Below are 17,096 nucleotides of genomic sequence, written 5' to 3'. Positions count from 1 at the left end.
AGTTTTAGTTTTGTGGGGTCTAGCTCTGTAAGTTATGTTATGTTGAGATGGGGGCAGGGCCATTGCACCTGAGCCCCCAAACCCCACCCGACTGGTATTTAACACGAAGTCGCTGCTGAAATGGCTGATTCCGTTTATGATTCCTGACTTTGATCTGTGATCCTGGTGGATTTACTAGCTCGGATCCCTGCTCTTGTTTAGGTGCTGTTACTAAATATGGGTTTTTAGATTTGTTCTCTTTTACCTGCGGTGGGCTGGCGCCCTGCCAGGGGTTTGTTTCCTGCCTTGCGCCCTGTGTTGGCTGGGATTGGCTCCAGCAGACCCCCGTGACCCTGTAGTTGGATAATTAAAGGATGGATGTCCTCTTTTACGTCAGCCTTTTAAGCAAAACCTGCTTTTATTCTTTATTTTACTTCTGCCTTAATTTTGCTAAACCTTTTTGAGTCCTGTTTAATAAATATTTAAATATCAAAGTACTTTGTTGAATTTTCTTGTGCCAGAATTTTGTTTTCATAGTTTCACATGTTTCCTTTTGCTTTTTGTGACTTTAAAAGCTTTTGCCCCCCTTTTTAGGCCCGTGCAGGCTGTAAGCCTGTCTATTACAGGTTTCCTGAGGTGGTGAGGCCTGCTCTTTTTCAACAGACCTGTGGTGAGAGGATGTCTTGCGTTTGTTTTTGAGGCCTGTACCCAATTGTGAGCTTTGCGAGTGGCTGTTTCTCAACCTTTACTGGGTAAGCATCAGTGTTGTTCATTTAATTTACATTTTTGATATCAATACTTGTTAAAATACTTCTCAGAGACAAGATTGGGATTTATATTGAAATTTATTTTGAATAGTTCCGACCCCTAGAAAACTAAATGGCAGACTAATATTTAGTTTGCTCAATGGGTCTGACAATGACTGTGTAATACTTTGCCTGTTGCCACTTTATTAGGTTCACCTCTCTTTGTCATGTAATTGACAGCTCAGTTAAGAAACAGTGACATATGTGTGAACAGTGACTTGTCATGATGCTTTTTTGGAAGAAATAAGTAAATAGGGCTGGCATACTTTGTTTTGCTGAATGGCCTGTTCTCGTCTAGATTGTTCTAACGCAACACTTCTAACATTACTGTAGTGGCCAGCAGACCAAACAGACTGGGTTGGACAGCTACTAATAAGAGGCAGTGACCTTTTTTCATAGCTTCTGGAATGCACCTGCTGGGATTTGGGCAACCCCACAAGGCAATTTAAATGAGAGTAGTCCAGTGATAGAAGAGAGCACCATGAGCTGGAGTGTGGAGGGGTCCTTAAAAAAACTGAAGGAGCAAAAGGAGCAGATGTGATGGAGGGCACCTTCACAGATGGAAAATAGGAAGGAATGCGTGCTGCACAAATGTCAAGGAGGTGCCATGAGCATCAGGAGTCGGCACCAGCTGAGAGGAGATTGTGAGGAGTCGGCTGCACATCTGTAAGTATGAGAATCTTCATGAGTGTATGTGGAGGGGGACAAGGTGAGCCACAGCTGTCTAGGTATGTATTTGTTGTTCTGAAGGTGTTCCCTGTGGCCCCAAACAACAGGGAAATTTGTTTAGGCAAACAAGAGTTGAGTGATTGCCATTATTCACTCAAACAATAGATGCACCTGTCTGTGTAATGGCTGCGTGAAGTCTATTGTCTCTCTCATCTTGATGCTCATTGCAGTTCTGTTTAAGTCAGCTAGGCAGGCAGGCAGAGATCAACACTTTCTGTGTGCTTCAAAAACGGAACAAGTCGAACTAAACGTTCAAGAGGCTTTGAGTGCAGTGTGGCGGTTCTTAAGCTCCGCCTCATCCCATTCTTTTGCATACTTTGTGGCCCTGGCCCCTCCCACCTCTTATACTTAATCACTTGATTGGGGCAGTGGAGATGACAGCGTGATGACATAACGTGTTTCTGTGGAATTTCTGGAGTTTTTGTATTTTTATAATCTTGGTTTGACTTTTGGTGGCACAGTGGCGCAGTGGGTAGCACTGCTGCTTCGCAGTACAGAGACCCGTTTTCTTCCCGTGTCCTCACTTTGTGGAGTTTGCATGTTCTCCCCGTGTCTGCGTGGGTTTCCTCCGGGTACTCCGGTTTCCTCCCACAGTCCAAAGACATGCAGGTTAGGTGGATTGGCGATTCTAAATTGGCCCTAGTGTGTGTGTGTGTGTGTGCGCGCCCTGTGTTGGCTGAGATTGGCTCCAGCAGACCCCCGTGACCCTGTAGTTAGGATATAGCAGGTTGGATAATGGATGGATGGATGGTTTGACTTCTTGTCACAAACTGTGACAAGTGATTTTTTTTCTGTTTGTGATTACCAGTCTCCAACTTTGGCACCCTTTTGCTTTACAGACTTTTTAAATTAAAAAAAAAAGAAAAAGAAAATTTTTTTTTTGCATTTTTGTGCCTGTTTCTGTTAAGAATCACAGGCCCTCCTGAAATTATTGTGAGCAAATAGAGGAGGAGATGCAAACATAAGTCAACAATTGTGGTCAGGAACACACGGGGGGTCATGCTACCAAACAAACAAACAGAACAAAGCTAAACCTGAAGCGAAAATCAAAAAAGAAGTCAAAAACCTAGCACTAGGGTCTGTTTGAAATTGAAACTATCTCTAGGAGCCACACAGACTGGCCCCCAGGCCACAGAATTGTTCCTGCTTTGTGCCCTATACTGGTGGGCTTAATGGTATTGTATCTGAAGTCTACCGGCTGAGAGATAGCGAGTCATGGTCACGTGAGCCTACACGGAACAATGCATTGTCAGACCCGGTGGCCCGTTAAGACCGAACCGAAGAAACCTCAATTTGGAAATACGGATGACATGCCCAGCAGACATTATCAGGCTCGCCACAGCACAATTGAGTTCACAGTCCCGCCACGCAACGCATCCATCGGCCACGGGCTGAACCTGGGAATACTTTCATTTGGCCCATGACCCGACCCACTTTTTCTTTGTCCCCTTTTCTCCAGGATGTCCCGATCCTAGTCACTGACTCACAGCCACAGGACCAACCTGACGAGGAGGACTATCTGTGCTTGAACTGAAGAAGGGATGACTATTGAAGTCAGTGCTGGTGTGCTGTGTCTGTGGGTTGTGGAGTGGTTGCTCCGCTTCAATAAATACGCATGCTGTTCCTGTTTCAAGCTGAATGATGAAGGTGCTCCTCCTGAAGTCCTATGAATAAGCCTCGTCTTTCAGGTGCAAGAGCGTGTCTCATGCGTCACGACATAAACAAGAAAGACAAGACATTTAAAAGCAATTTTATCAGAACGAGTTAAGATTAAAACAGACTTTAAATCTGTAATCCTGAATCTTAAAAAACACACAAAACCGCATATAAAATGCATTCATTGTCCCAGTTTGAACGTGGGTTCATCCTATGCTGTGCTGCAGCCTGGACTAGCACTATCAGGCACGGTTCACACGGTCAGTCCTGTAGTGAATGCTGGAAAGGCTGCCCGACAGTAGTAGTGCCACTCGCTGCCACGATTGTATCAAGAGCTGGAACCCTGCAGAGGATAGATAGATAGATAGATAGATAGATAGATAGACGTGAAAGGCACATAGATAGATAATTAGATAGATAGAGAGATAGACAGATAGATAGATAGATAGATAGATAGACGTGAAAGGCACATAGATAGATAGATAGATAGGCACTATATAATAGATAGATAGAGAAATAGATAGATAGATAGATACTTTATTAATCCCAAGGGGAAATTCACATAATCCAGCAGCAGTATACTGATACAAAAAACAATATTAAATTAAATAGTAATAAAAAATGCATGTAAAAGCATTTCATAAATGGTAGTTTTTTGGGTGCACTGAACCACCTAGGAGGTGGCTGGAAATGAACAGAGAGAGGCTGACCTGAATTGTGCAGAATAACAAATGGGCTACAGTTGGCCAGTTAACAAATGGGTACAACTGGGGTCACAGAGAGACATATTAGAGCTTGTCATACCATGTCCTGGATGATGAATGGCAGCCTATAGCTCATTCCTTTCAGTGAAAAATACGAAGGTGCTGCTGCAGTGAGCTGAGGATCAAAACATTGGACAGTGGAGAACGACTCTGAATGGGCAAACCTAATGAATCCATGTAATTGTCTTGTTGGATATCAATGGTGCAGGCCAGTGGTAGCAATGCGATGGTGTGGCACATACAAGGCCACTTGGCAAGATTAAAACAATCTTTGACTGCCCCGGGGCGGAGTGGTGGCTCTGAGGCTAAGGATCTGCATTGGTATCCCGAAGGTTGCTGGTTCAAATCCCCGTCACTGCCAAAAGAGATCCTACTCTGTTGGGCCCTTGAGCAAGGCCTTTAACCTGCAGTTGCTCCAGGGGTGCTGTACAATCTCTGACCCCAAGGGGTATGCGAAAAACCGAGTTATTTCCTTTGGGATTAATAAAGTTTAAAAAAAAAAAAAAAGTGAGAAGATTTGGGCTGATCAGGTTTAAATCTTATGCCTTGTTGTTTCCTGTGTGATGTTTGCTTGCTGCCTCTGTGTCTTTGTAGGTTTACATCTTACATCCATGAAGGTGTGCAGGCAGTGTTAATGGGTCACTCTAAACTGGCCTTGTGTGCCCAGTCTTTAAAGCTGCTTCCTGCTTTGCTCCCAGTGCTACCCTGAGACCTGAATTGGATTCGGCTTGTTTAAGGATATATGCACGCTATGGCTGCTAAGGCAAAACATGAAAGTGCTGGCGTATGAAGTTGTGCAGTGCTGGATGAAAGGAAACAGGACAAACTAAAGTGTCGGGGTTCCCAGGGAGATTCCTGTTTAATGCCGGCGATGCTAATAAACTGAAGGAAAGCAAAGAAAAAGGTTATATAGGACTGTTTCAGCGATCCAGTTTTGATTGCTTCTTCTGGTAGTATGGAAGTAATCCGATGAATGAACACCAACCTCCAAACTCATTATTCTAATGTAGTGGGACAACCAGAAGAGGTGAGGCTTCCAGGGTGGACCACGAGTGTCGTTACGGCTCTTTGGTGGGCTTCTCCTCCGGTCTAGGGCTGAAAGAGGAAGAGAGGTTCGAAACTGCGTCTCATCCAAAGCTCTCCCCCCATCCATTTACCTCATGAACGGAACCTCCAACACACCCCCATAGTGCAGAAACTGGTCATTTGTATATTCAAGGTATATCATTCAGACTTTTATTTTTTTTAATGGAAAGAATAACCTGGATCTAAAGTGAGCATGTTTAAATCTGTAATCAGGATGCACAAGGGGTTTAGTCAAATTAAATTCACCAGAAAGCAAAGTGCTTTTGATCAAATACTGTGCAAGAGTCGCCCCTCCACACCAGCACGTGTGACAGCCGTAGGCACTTTTGAGAAGATGGATGTGGTGACATGTTGGTCACCTTCCCCCACTGTCACAATAGCTCACTAGATCAGGAAGCGCTCCTCCTCGCCACTCACTCACCGTACTTCTGTGTGGCAGGATGAAGCCCCTTTTAAATCTCTTTTTTTATGTATGAAACTTGCTGGCCAGGTTTTCCTGCTTGGCTTTAAGTGTGTTGATTTTGGGGTTCTACAAGTCAGTATTTAACTTCCTGTCAGTGGAGGAGAGCTGGACCACTAAGTTCATTTTCTATTAGATTAAAGGGTCAATAGCATGAAAAAAGCCCCCCTTTCCTACTTCATCGCACTTGCATCTTGGGTTCAGATCCAAATGCACTCTCATGTCCAGCTCCACTTGGACTTGGTCTTCTCCTAAAGACATTCAGTTTTCCATCGATGCTAAATCTCGTTTCCAAAAGACAAACGTAACCAGATGAGATGCTACCTAAAGTTGTACTGCTGGCACTTTGTGAGGAGGGGAAATAAAATGGAGAGCTCAGCTGTGCACAAAGCTGTGAACAGCACCTGTAGCATTTCTGGTCAATTTAAAGCTCCGACTTGAATCAAGCGCACTCCCCATCTCAGCCTTCCACCACTAATTGCATGTTTTCAGGAAGTGGTTTACTGCTACACATTTAGCCGTAAGAACGGATGTATTGGGTCCTCAGCACACACAAAGACTCTCCTCTGGCAGCCGAGACACAACTCCACGCTTAGCAGGATGAGTTTGAAAAAACTGGGTAAGTCAGCTACAGCGGCATTTCTGCATTTAGTGATTTGTTGGGACCTTTCGCACTTTTAAAGGTACGATCTGTGCTCCAGCAGCATGTGGCCTCCAAAAAGAGCTCCGTTAAATCTGCATTACAAAATTCAAAGGACACGAGTCTGGCTTTGTGCTGTTTAGGTTTAGTGAGTCAGACGCAAAGCTGGGCCGGGGCCTCAAATGAATAAGGAATGAGAAATGGCGAGCAGTGCCCACCTCTGTCCATCAGGCCTTCCTTTTATTCAGTGTGGGAGGTCACATTCAGGTGATGGTGTTGCTTTACAAAGGCGTCCAGAATGCAGAATTATCTTCTGGGAATACGCTTTAGATCAACCTGAACAAATCAGAAGGTAATTTTACACCTTTTTGTGTTGGACATTGGGCAAGGAAACTGAACAGCTGTCCATTATTGAACCCAATTCATCAATTTCAGGGTTGCGGGCAGAATTAGTAACCGCTTGCTCAAAAAAGGCAGAACAATCTGCATGCTTAATTCACAAAGGCGTAAAGATGACAGCTCAGACGCTCGCTCTTTATCTCACGATACACGCTGGTCTGACGATTAGTGGAATGTTTTGTTGCTTTCTTATTTTAGTTTGATAGAGTTTTACGGCACCAGATTTCAGCAAACAGTTTCCATGTTTTCAGAAGGATTTAAGTGGGCTTTCTACAGCTCTGCTGGGCACTTTTTTTATGATCATCAACTTTATAAAGGCTTCTTGAAATGTTTTTATGACTTGCTTGTTCAGTCAGGTGTTACCTAAAAAAGGTTCAAACAACTTTATCAAGTGCAAGAGCGCTAGCTGAAATACTGGGTGGGATTCCGAGCCGTTACCTTTGTCGAATGACGTGAGGGGGGTATGAAAGACCTTGTTGTCATAGTAGGACTGTCTGAAAATATGAAGCATAACCCTGCCATGGGTTGGATCAAGCAAATGCCAGGTCTAGTTACTGTATGTCATGTTATATTATCTTATTTCATGTTATGTTATATTCTTGCATGTGTTATGATATGTCATGATAGATAGATAGATAGAACTTAAATATGACTTTTTACAGAATCACTTTAAATAAATAAATAATCATACAGACACATTATGGTCTGACTGCGGTGGGCTGGCACCCTGCCCGGGGTTTGTTTCCTGCCTTGCGCCCTGTGTTGGCTCCAGCAGACCCCCGTGACCCTGTAGTTAGGATATAGCAGGTTGGAAAATGATGGATGGATGGATTATGGTCTGAACATTTTATTGTATAATATACAGCATGGGTGGCACGGTAGCTGTAGCGCTGCTGCCTCGCAGTTAGGAGACCTGGGTTTGCTTCCCGGGTCCTCCCTGCGTGGAGTTTCCATGTTCTCCCCATGTCTGCGTGGGTTTCCTCCCACAGTCCAAAGACATGCAGGTTAGGCGCATTGGCGATTCTAAATTGGCCCTAGCGTGTGCTTGGCGTTTGTGTGTGTCCTGCGGTGGGTTGGCACCCTGCCCGGGATTGGTTCCTGCCTTGTGCCCTGTGTTGGCTCCAGCAGACCCCCGTGACCCTGTGTTTGGATTCAGCAGGTTGGAAAATGGATGGATATACAGCATGGCATTTAAGACTGTTGCATTAAAAGACATGGAGGCATTCATTTCCGGACAGTTGAATTTTACTATGCATCCTCACATTGCATTAGGCGGTTCTGAGAATGTTATGTCGAGTTACAATTGTTTAATAAAGATAGTCAAATATAATTAAAGCAAAAACAAAGAAAAAGCAAAAATATCTGACTTTTTTAGCTCTCGCCACTCAAGAATGTGTTTGCTATTGTCGAAGTTGATTGTAATTTTGGACGTGTTAGCATTGCTGTGTTTCTTTATTGTATTACATTTGCTATAATATCATATCACCATATTGTGTGTCATTCTTGATGGGTACAGCTGTTTTGTGAGTTGGTTGCGTGGGCGCTGCCATACGGCTTGTAGCAGCGAGCCCCGTTGCTGGGTATGTGGTTAGTGAACCGTGAAGTCGTCACACTTCTCATCTAAAAGATGACAGTGCACTCAGTAGTATGTCTGAACTTTTGATCACTGGGAATGTTGATTAACAAGCTGAGATCAGACACTACATGGGAGGCTAAAGAACGGTCCACGATATCCAAAAACAATACAAAATTAATCCAAACTAACCTTTGAATTTCTTTGCGTTGTTTAAATTGCTTTAATGCGTTATTGCATTTCTGTTCAAAATTTCTGGTGACATGTCACATGTTGCATTATTGTCATGTCAAGTGATTAGCAACAGGCTATGTTACCGGCAATTACATGATTGTTGCCCATAAAAAAAACAATGCATAAAGCATCAGGACGATGATATCACAAAAATAAAGATAAAGAGCGGCACTAATCAGTCAAAAGGGTAAACAATGAGATCCTGACAGTCCTGGCTTCCATATCAGGAGGCGCCATTTATAAATGATTTGCATGGATTTGAGCACAAAAATATGTGCGTGATGAAAATATAGGAAAATACGTACACCAAAAAAATCTGATTAATAAAACGTTGTGTATGCCCGTTTCTATGTAATTTATAAATCACAATCACATAATGAATATGGGTGATGCGGTGATGCAGTAGTAGCGCTGCTGCCTCGCAGTAAGGAGACCAGGGTGCATTTCCCAGGTTGCCCCTGCCTTCAGTTTGCATGTTCTCCTGTTTCCTCCCACTGTGCAGCTTAAGTGAACTGGCAATCCTAAATTGGCCCCAGTGTGTGGACGGGGTGTATATGTTTGTGTGTGTTAGCCCTGCAATAGATGGCACCCTGTCCAGAGTTTGCTCCTGCCTTGTGCCCTTTTCTACCTGGGATAGGCTTCAGCAGATCCCCATGACCTTTGACATGAATAAGCTGGTTAGAAATGGACTGAATCACCTTGTAAATATGCATATTTGGAATGCCAACCTGAAATGGATCCTTGTAATTGAACCTCATACACATGTACAGAGACTGTGTCTCTCTGGAAAATCCTTAAGTACCGCTGGTTTGATTTTGTGTCGAATGAGCGGTTGCTCATGGAGTCCCAAATGAGGCACATTACCTGCATTGTGAGGGAGCGTCAGTTACGGCACTACAGCCATGTGGCGCATTTCCCTGAGGGTCATCCAGCTTGTAAGACCCTCATTGTTGGGGACCCGAGTGGCTGGACCAGGCCAAGGGGTCACCCATGTAACATCTGGCTACGGTAGATAGAGGGTCATTTCTGGAGGGTGGGACTGGACCGCGTGTCTGCCTGGGGGGTTGCAAACCGTTGTGTAGTGGGTGTGCCAACGCACTGTACCAGTGCATGCTCCCCAACTTGACTTGACTTGACTTGATACATATGTAATCACGATGCCAGAGAACTTCGTTGGCCGTTAGAGCTGCCTCGCTCCTGATGTATCGAGACCCCACCACCTGCATTCAAGAATATCTGGCTGTGGTTCATAACTGAGAGCAGAAGATCTCGCTCAGCATTATAGTGCCACTCCTCTGCGTTCTGGGGGTCAGGGAAAGGCATAAGGTGGCAGCGTCTGACTAGGTAGCTGCTATCACCTGGCACATGTAATGACCTGATTACTGTTATAATGAATAGTACAGGCCATATGAAAAACTAAGGGTTTACCCATTTACCTTACCAACAAGCTGGCCACCACGTACATCACCACCAAAGCTACTTAGCCTAAAAGGCTGAACCAGGCCACGGAGACACAACGCATCTCAGCCACATCTTGGCATCTCGGATGACCTGTGCGTTAATGGAGTGTCACTATTTACAGTACATTTAACAAAAGCAGTGCCATTCCTTTTTTGCAATATGACTGCAGTAAATTACGTTGGTAGAACCAGACAGAGCGAAGCTTGGTTGAGATATTCCTGACCTTTTGACCATTTCACTGAGAAGTGACTACAGGTAGCTGATATAAGGGAGCAAAACAATAAAAAAATCTTTAGTGCAAATATACAGCATTGGACTTCTTAAAAGGGAACTTAAACATAGTCATCGCTCTTGAGGGTGTAATAAGTTTCACGTCAACGCACATAATAACAACGATTTGGCGATTTGAATTACTATGCATGCAAGTTGTCATTTGCCTGGTTTACTTGATCAAGGGTGTTGTCATTTCTCAGTTTCTCCTGAAAATTGCATACACACAGGTCAGACTTGTTATAAATATACTTGCGTCCCCTCGTCAAGTTTTCTTTTATAAATTTCGACGTTTGGATGAGAAGTTGCATACACGAATTTCGAGCCTCTTTTTGTGCAAGCTTTAGAGATGAGGCTCCGAGGCATTAGTTTCATATACCCCAACCCACATATTATGATCAACACTAGCAGTGTGGCAGTCAAGCGATGAAAGTGTGTGTGCGGGTGTAATAAAAGAGGAGTGTGCCCTTCTGGCTTTACTCTAGAGCTGTGATTCCTGGATTTGTAAGTCATGGATTACAAGCGTTGTGTTTTATTGTTTGGGATCTTCAGGATTATACGATTACTGTTTGTGGTGGCGATGCTGTGCATTACCGGTGGGGGCTGAGTGAGAAGGAGGGATCAGCTGATCGACAGCAGGACGCGCTCCTCTAAGTGTGTTCAGAAGTGGTCTCCACTGATGGCGTTCCCCTATTAGCTCACACTACAAGGAGACATCTTCTGAGTGAGATGTTGCAGGCTTGTGAATGACCACCAGCAGTTGCAAATCTTCAAACTGATATGCTTCGTGGTGTGAATTCATGAAATGTTTTTCTTGCCCTTTTAAATACAAGGGCCACGTTTCAAACATTTATTCTACAAAAATACTACAAGATAAAATAAATTTCATTATGACACAAGAAAGGGTATACAAAATAGATCGTTTTCACCGTGTTTGAAAAATGAGGTCTTCAAGGAGGTGGCCATCATTAGCAATACACTCTTCGAGACGATTTCTGAACACCCGCATGACTCGTTCGCCCATTTCAAGGGGAATAGTGTCATTGAGGGCTTCAAAGTTTTGAGGTTGGTGTGTGTATACGACTTCGACTTGAGAAGAAATCGCACAGAGCAAGTTCAGGTGAACGTGAAGGCCACCCGACATCGCCACGCAGGGAGATCTACTTCCCTGGAAACATCTCCCACAAAACTTGCATGGATCTCCGCGCTGTGTGAGCTGTTCCTTCATCCTGTTGACACCTAGCATTTGAATGTAACGTTCTGAAGTGAAGGCGTCCATTGCTCCTCTGACCTCAATAAAGTAAAATGACAAATTTTGTAACAGCACGGAAAACTGTAAAGCGCTCACTGTACAGGGGTCTCTGATGAAGTTCACAAGGGTTGGTTTCAGCACAATAGAGAATGTTTTGCTTATTTTTGCAACCATTCAAATGGAAATGTGAATCGTCGCTGCACATGACAATGCCAGCTCGATAAACGGTTTGCAGAATGTTCACGCACGACTCTCTACGGCTCTCCCAGGCTTTCTCAGTGAGTTCATACGCTATAATCATTTTGAATGGATGGAAATTAAGGTTCTCAGGCAAAATCCTCCACAAAGACATGTTGGAAATGCCGACGTCCTAAGGCAGAAGCATGTTTGCACGCTGAACGTCTAGGAGACTGCAAAAATAGTGCCCTTACAGCTTGGCCGTTTTCAGGCATTCGTACAGTCCAAGGACGGCCTGGAGATGTTCTGTTCAATGTTGTACCCATCTGTCTAAATTTAGCCACCCACTGAACTCCTTTCCAATTTGGGACGTCACCGTTAGGAGGAATGCTGAAGTGCGTTTGGAAGGCATGTTGCGTAGTGATGATGGATTTGTTGTTTTTGAAGAATGCTTTGACAGCAAAAGCACATTGTACACCAAACCAAGGCATGTTGGTGACTGAACACTACAAGGGATCACCTAGCAAAGGACCCGCTCACCTGCCTCTACCTCGCGCAATGACCTTGAGAAATGTTGTACTTCATTTTGGCTCACCCTGTACTTTGCCAGTTATATTACTAACTTAAAGCATTATTTGCCTCTTATTTTTTTGATGATATGACTGCCTAATGAGAATAAAGTCTTGAATTTTACCTCCGGCTATTCCATTCATGATTCCAGTCTCTGGTATCATCCTGAGCAGTCACCCACAGGGTTGCCAACAAGGAGGGTAAATTGAAGACACCTGCCCCAGGCCCAGGGCTGTTAAGAGGTCAGTCTGCGCATAAAGGCTTTGTTTTTGTAGCCGCGTCGTCACTAACAATATCTGGGGCCTCATGTATAACGCCGCGTGTAGAACTCGCACTATAACATGGCGTAAGCACAAAAGCCGAAATGTGCTTACGCACAGAAAAATCCAGATGCAGGAATCTGTGCGCATCTAACTTCCACGTTCTTCCGCTACATAAATCCCGATCAGCGTGAAAAGTAACGCCGTGCGCGCTTTATGTAACGCCCCAACTCCTCCCAGAATTACGCCTATTTGAATATGCAAATCAATATAAATCGCCCTTAAGCTCAGCCTTCTGTGAAAAGACAATGGGAAAAGCACGGGGGAAATATAAGAATTTCAGCGAATACCAAGTGGAGGCAAAGGAAAAACATACTATTTGTTCAAATAAACCGTGGTATAATCAACAAAAGGAAGTTGATCGAGTGACATAGCGTGTTGGAGAAACTTGAAAGCTCACGTTCACAAATTGCACAGTGCTGGAAATAAAAAAGAAGTCACATATCAAAGTTGCCGTGAAAAGCCGAGTTGTAGCCAACTGTCTGAGTGTCATATGAAAGCTTATTAGGGTACAGAGAAAAAAAGGTACACAGTAGGGAAAAAGCATGAAATGTCAACTTCAATCTCGAAATTTCCACTTTAATCACGTAGTTTATTTTGTCATTAAAATAGAACATAATATGATAATATTATATTATCAATATGATAACATAATGTGAATTTCTCCTTGGGATTAATAAAGTATCTATCTATCTATCTATCTATCTAATAAACTTCATCTTAAAATCGTTTAATTAACCAGTTTCTCAAATCACATCGTAATTAAAGTAGCACATTAAATGCTTTGTTTTGTATGTGATCTTCTATGTGCTCTGTGTGTGTGAATCACTACTTGCTTCTTAAACCGGCTCTCTTCCTCCAACTGGACACAGAGTCCATTACATTCGTGATATTACAGCTCTCTGAATAACTAAAATACTGAGATGTATATGTGATATTATTTTCATGATGATAGTTAAAGCACGTTATTGATTGTGTGCGACCTTCGATGAAATTATTTATTGCAGCAGTACTCATGGGCGGCTCTGTCCAATAGAGAAAGTCCAATGTCAATATAGCATCTTATGCACAATGGATGGCCTCGTCCGTTGCGGACACTGCATAGCCGCCTCATGCTCATGACACAAGCGTTTAACTTTTGTCGAAATTTGCCGCTGCGTTTTGAGCTGTGTCGGTATTTTCTCTTTCTGTTTTATATTCAATATATACAGTATTGGCATGGCCGCCCATACAGTCCTTGCTTTTCTTTCTCCAAGTAACCGATCCCCACACACTCAGCTCTGTAATAGACGTTAAGCCATCTGTAAGCTTAGAGCGCTGATTCTTCAAAGCATACAGTTTGAAGATACAGTGATATAAATACTCAGAGTGGTGCAGTGACAGTAATATGGAAAAAGATGATCCGCTGTGGCAACTCCTAACGGGGCAACCTGAAAGAAGAAGGTGCAGTTAGAGTAACAACGCTAAAGCAGTTATGGTATTTGGCATACTATGGCTGTTCCCTGGACCATTATATTGTTACAAGTTAATTACAATCAGATGCATTACACTAATAAACAATATGCGGTTAGTTTCAGTGTATTTGTTGTCAGTGTCAGGAAAATAAGGTGTAACCACACAGGAACAGTAGCACTGCTTTGATGCTGGGTGCCGCCGGTCTCCAAAACCGAGCGGAGAACTTGCGTACGACAAGGTATGAGGTACCGTGGAAAAGTGCGTGGCTTTACGCCAAGTGTAGGTTTTATACATCGCGATTTGAACGTGGAAAAGTTCTTGCGCAACATTTCTGTGCGTACGCACCGTTTATACATGAGGCCCCTGGTGATTTGACAATGAAGCACCTGAAGAAGAGATCCTGTGCCACTCTGAAAGATGAACAGAACCCTCTTGAATTTCTTAATACCAAAAGCAAAATGCAGCTTTAGAGGCTTTACTCAGACAGTTAATGAATTTAAATTGATTTAAGATGTGCCAACAAAGACTAAACAATCTTGTAATCCTGTCCATCGAATGGGAGCTTCTAATGTGTATAAAGTGATGTTATTAACGACTTGGCAGCACCAGAAGCTGCCAAGCTGGATTCTGCAGAAATTTAGAGCAGTAAGACAAGACCTGTTCTATACAAGATTTATTTTACAAGATTTTAAAGGATGTTTTGTTGTATTTGTTTTGCAATTTTACAAAATAAGTGTTGATGGTCTTTTGCATTAGGCTAGACATGTAAAAGCAATTAGCATTATCAAAATGTTTTGCTTTTGGCTTGAAATGCTGCAAAGTACATGGTGATAATGCTCTGTTAGTCACGGTTTTGTTAAATGGAAATAAGGCTGAGTTCTGTCCCGGGCCCTGACATGAATAATGGCGCCCCTGCTCACCCGTGTTATACTCCTTTTGCAGTTGGCATGTCGTACAGGTGTGGTGGGCCACAGGAGCCAGGCTGTGCCTATTGCTAAAGTAATCTTTTTAACTGGTGGGCTAGATTAGGATACAATCAGCCACAGGTGACATCGGAATTCTAACCATCACCAGGCAGCAAGGAATGGATGGCGTGTTAAAGAGTATGAAACAAGCTAGAGGGCTGACACTGCAGCAGAATATGTGTGTGTGTAGACCATTTCATTTTGATGTAGAAATAGAGCTTCTACAGTGAACTTCAGCTTGTGTGTAATAGCGTGGAATGCCCAGATGGGGCAGAGTGGACATTTGGTTTCAGTCGTCCGAACTGTCACTTTGCTTGGTACAAACAACTGTGGATCCCCAGAGGTTTCTTTTTTTATAGGACTGTTATTTGCTGCATTGTTTGTTTTCCTTTCCATTGCTGCTACTTGTCCTGTCTTTTAATATCTGGAAGTTGAGTTAAAATCGTATAAATAAAGCCATGTGTTATTGTCTGTTTAGATTAGATGTGCTTATGTGTGTAAATCATATATGATTACATGATTAGATACTGCGCTGTTATAGTGGATGGCCTGGGCTGAAGACAGGAAAGGGAGGTAAGGGATGTTGTGGACAAGGTGAAAATGTTTAAGGAACTGGAATAGCGAATGACGTCAAAGCCATTGGACAAAATGAGAGAATAAACTAAGATGGCCAAAACCAAGAAATCCATCTGGAAAACTGATCATCAAATTTCAAAAATTTGTAAGAAAAAATGTGTGAATAAAGAAAGAAGCAAAATTGTTGACTACCTGAAACATTTTCCATACATAACTAAAACAAAAGGAAAGTTGTTTTAAAGAATTTGAATACAAAACTAATTATATTGCATTATCCATCCATCCATCCATCTATTATCCAACCCTCTATATCACACAAAGTGATGTCATGGCTTCCTCGTCTGTAATGCAGCGTGAATCGTTATTAAAGAAAGCGAAGTTATTTTCTCTTATGTAATTTTTTTACCGCCGTATCACTATGGGAGAGATATCACCTTTTTTAAATTATATCTATATAGTTTTGGGTTACTTAAAGTACTTTACTCAGGCAAAAAAATAAAAGAATGAACACCCTGGAAGAAAATAGGTAATACTCCCCTAGGGTATCCTAGAACAGGCAACCAAGAGGGCTGACCCTCCATATGGACAGTGTGAGATCATTGAAGGCCGAGAGAAGGTGAAAAGACCACAAGGACAGCGGATGGGAACAGAGAATAAGGTCATGCAGGAAAAATTGACCACCAGGCGTGCAGGAACACAAGTGATTGGCTATCCCTGACCCCGAAAGGACTTTGTATTTCAGTTGCAAGCTGAAAGTGTTGAGTTGGGAGGAGATTGTTGGTGGAAGGGCTGAACTGGCACAAGGAAGAGAACCCAAAGGACAAAGAAAGAGAGAGTAACGGGTGGTTAGGAAGGAAGTAATGCTATTTTGGTGGACAAGTACATGAACCACTCCCCATAATAGACACACAGGAACAGCCTCTGTACTGCGTCCACAAAAGGTTGTTGTTTCATCGGTTTATCTGTTACTTGGCTTTCTCCTTTTGTTCATCCCTCTCTTTTGTGTCGTTATTTAGCTAATCTGCAAAGTTATCCGTTTTTCTATATTGGGCACATTTGTATTATTATGGATTAAACTGAACTGAACTTTCTAGTCCAGTGCCTTAGCTGCAAGCCACACTTTTTCCCAAAGTGCACATCTCTGTCCAAACGCATACAAGAAAGCAAATAAAAGACGGCTTGCTGTGCACGAAGGCACTTGGCTTCTTTTCTTCTGCCAAAGCTTTTCAAATCTCTTGAAGTCTGCAAAACCAAAAGAAACAAAACATGTAAAATTTATCTCATAATAATTTTAAGATCACATCACTTCCCGTCTTACGGCACCCCTTAGCAGCAGGGGGTGCCTGTTATTTTTAGAATATGAAGTCACCTAATAAATAAAACCATGAGGACATGTTCCAGCCCCTGCTGAGATGCCAAAATCAATTTAACTTGCATTACATTGAGCTCTTACTTCCTTTTCACACAGCCGAGGCCGAGACTTGCTGATTTAATGAGGTGCCGTCTGTCCTGCATTGCCAACAGCCCCGCATGTTTCTAAAAGTGGAGCAATAAGTCCTGACGTCTTGAACATTTGACTCTGATTTTAGATCTCCTGGAGTGGCTCACATTGTAGGGTGTGTACAGAACACTTTACATATGTTAAAGATAACCTGTTGCACCTTTCTATAAAACCAGATGATACTTTTTCATCCAAAGGTGTCACTGTGGTACTGATAAAAGTG

At 42.9% G+C, this 17,096-nt stretch overlaps 1 protein-coding gene across 2 annotated transcripts in view; it reads left to right on the top strand.

Moving 5' to 3' along the window:
* The first annotated feature begins 6,027 nt into the window (after positions 1 to 6,027).
* Positions 6,028 to 17,096, top strand: part of sh2d3ca (SH2 domain containing 3Ca) — a 278,210-nt gene continuing 267,141 nt past the window's right edge. For both annotated transcript variants that reach the window (XM_039762774.1, XM_039762773.1), the window contains exon 1: positions 6,028 to 6,099. In XM_039762774.1, the coding sequence (XP_039618708.1) occupies positions 6,081 to 6,099 (19 nt within the window). In that variant the 5' untranslated portion in view covers positions 6,028 to 6,080. The remainder of the gene's footprint in view (positions 6,100 to 17,096) is intronic.

This window comes from Polypterus senegalus, chromosome 9, assembly GCF_016835505.1.
Source record: "Polypterus senegalus isolate Bchr_013 chromosome 9, ASM1683550v1, whole genome shotgun sequence".
In the NCBI taxonomy this organism is placed as follows: Eukaryota; Metazoa; Chordata; class Cladistia; order Polypteriformes; family Polypteridae; genus Polypterus; species Polypterus senegalus.
The sequence above is the reverse complement of the archived record's forward strand: the minus strand, read 5'-3'. Positions and strand labels throughout refer to the sequence as shown.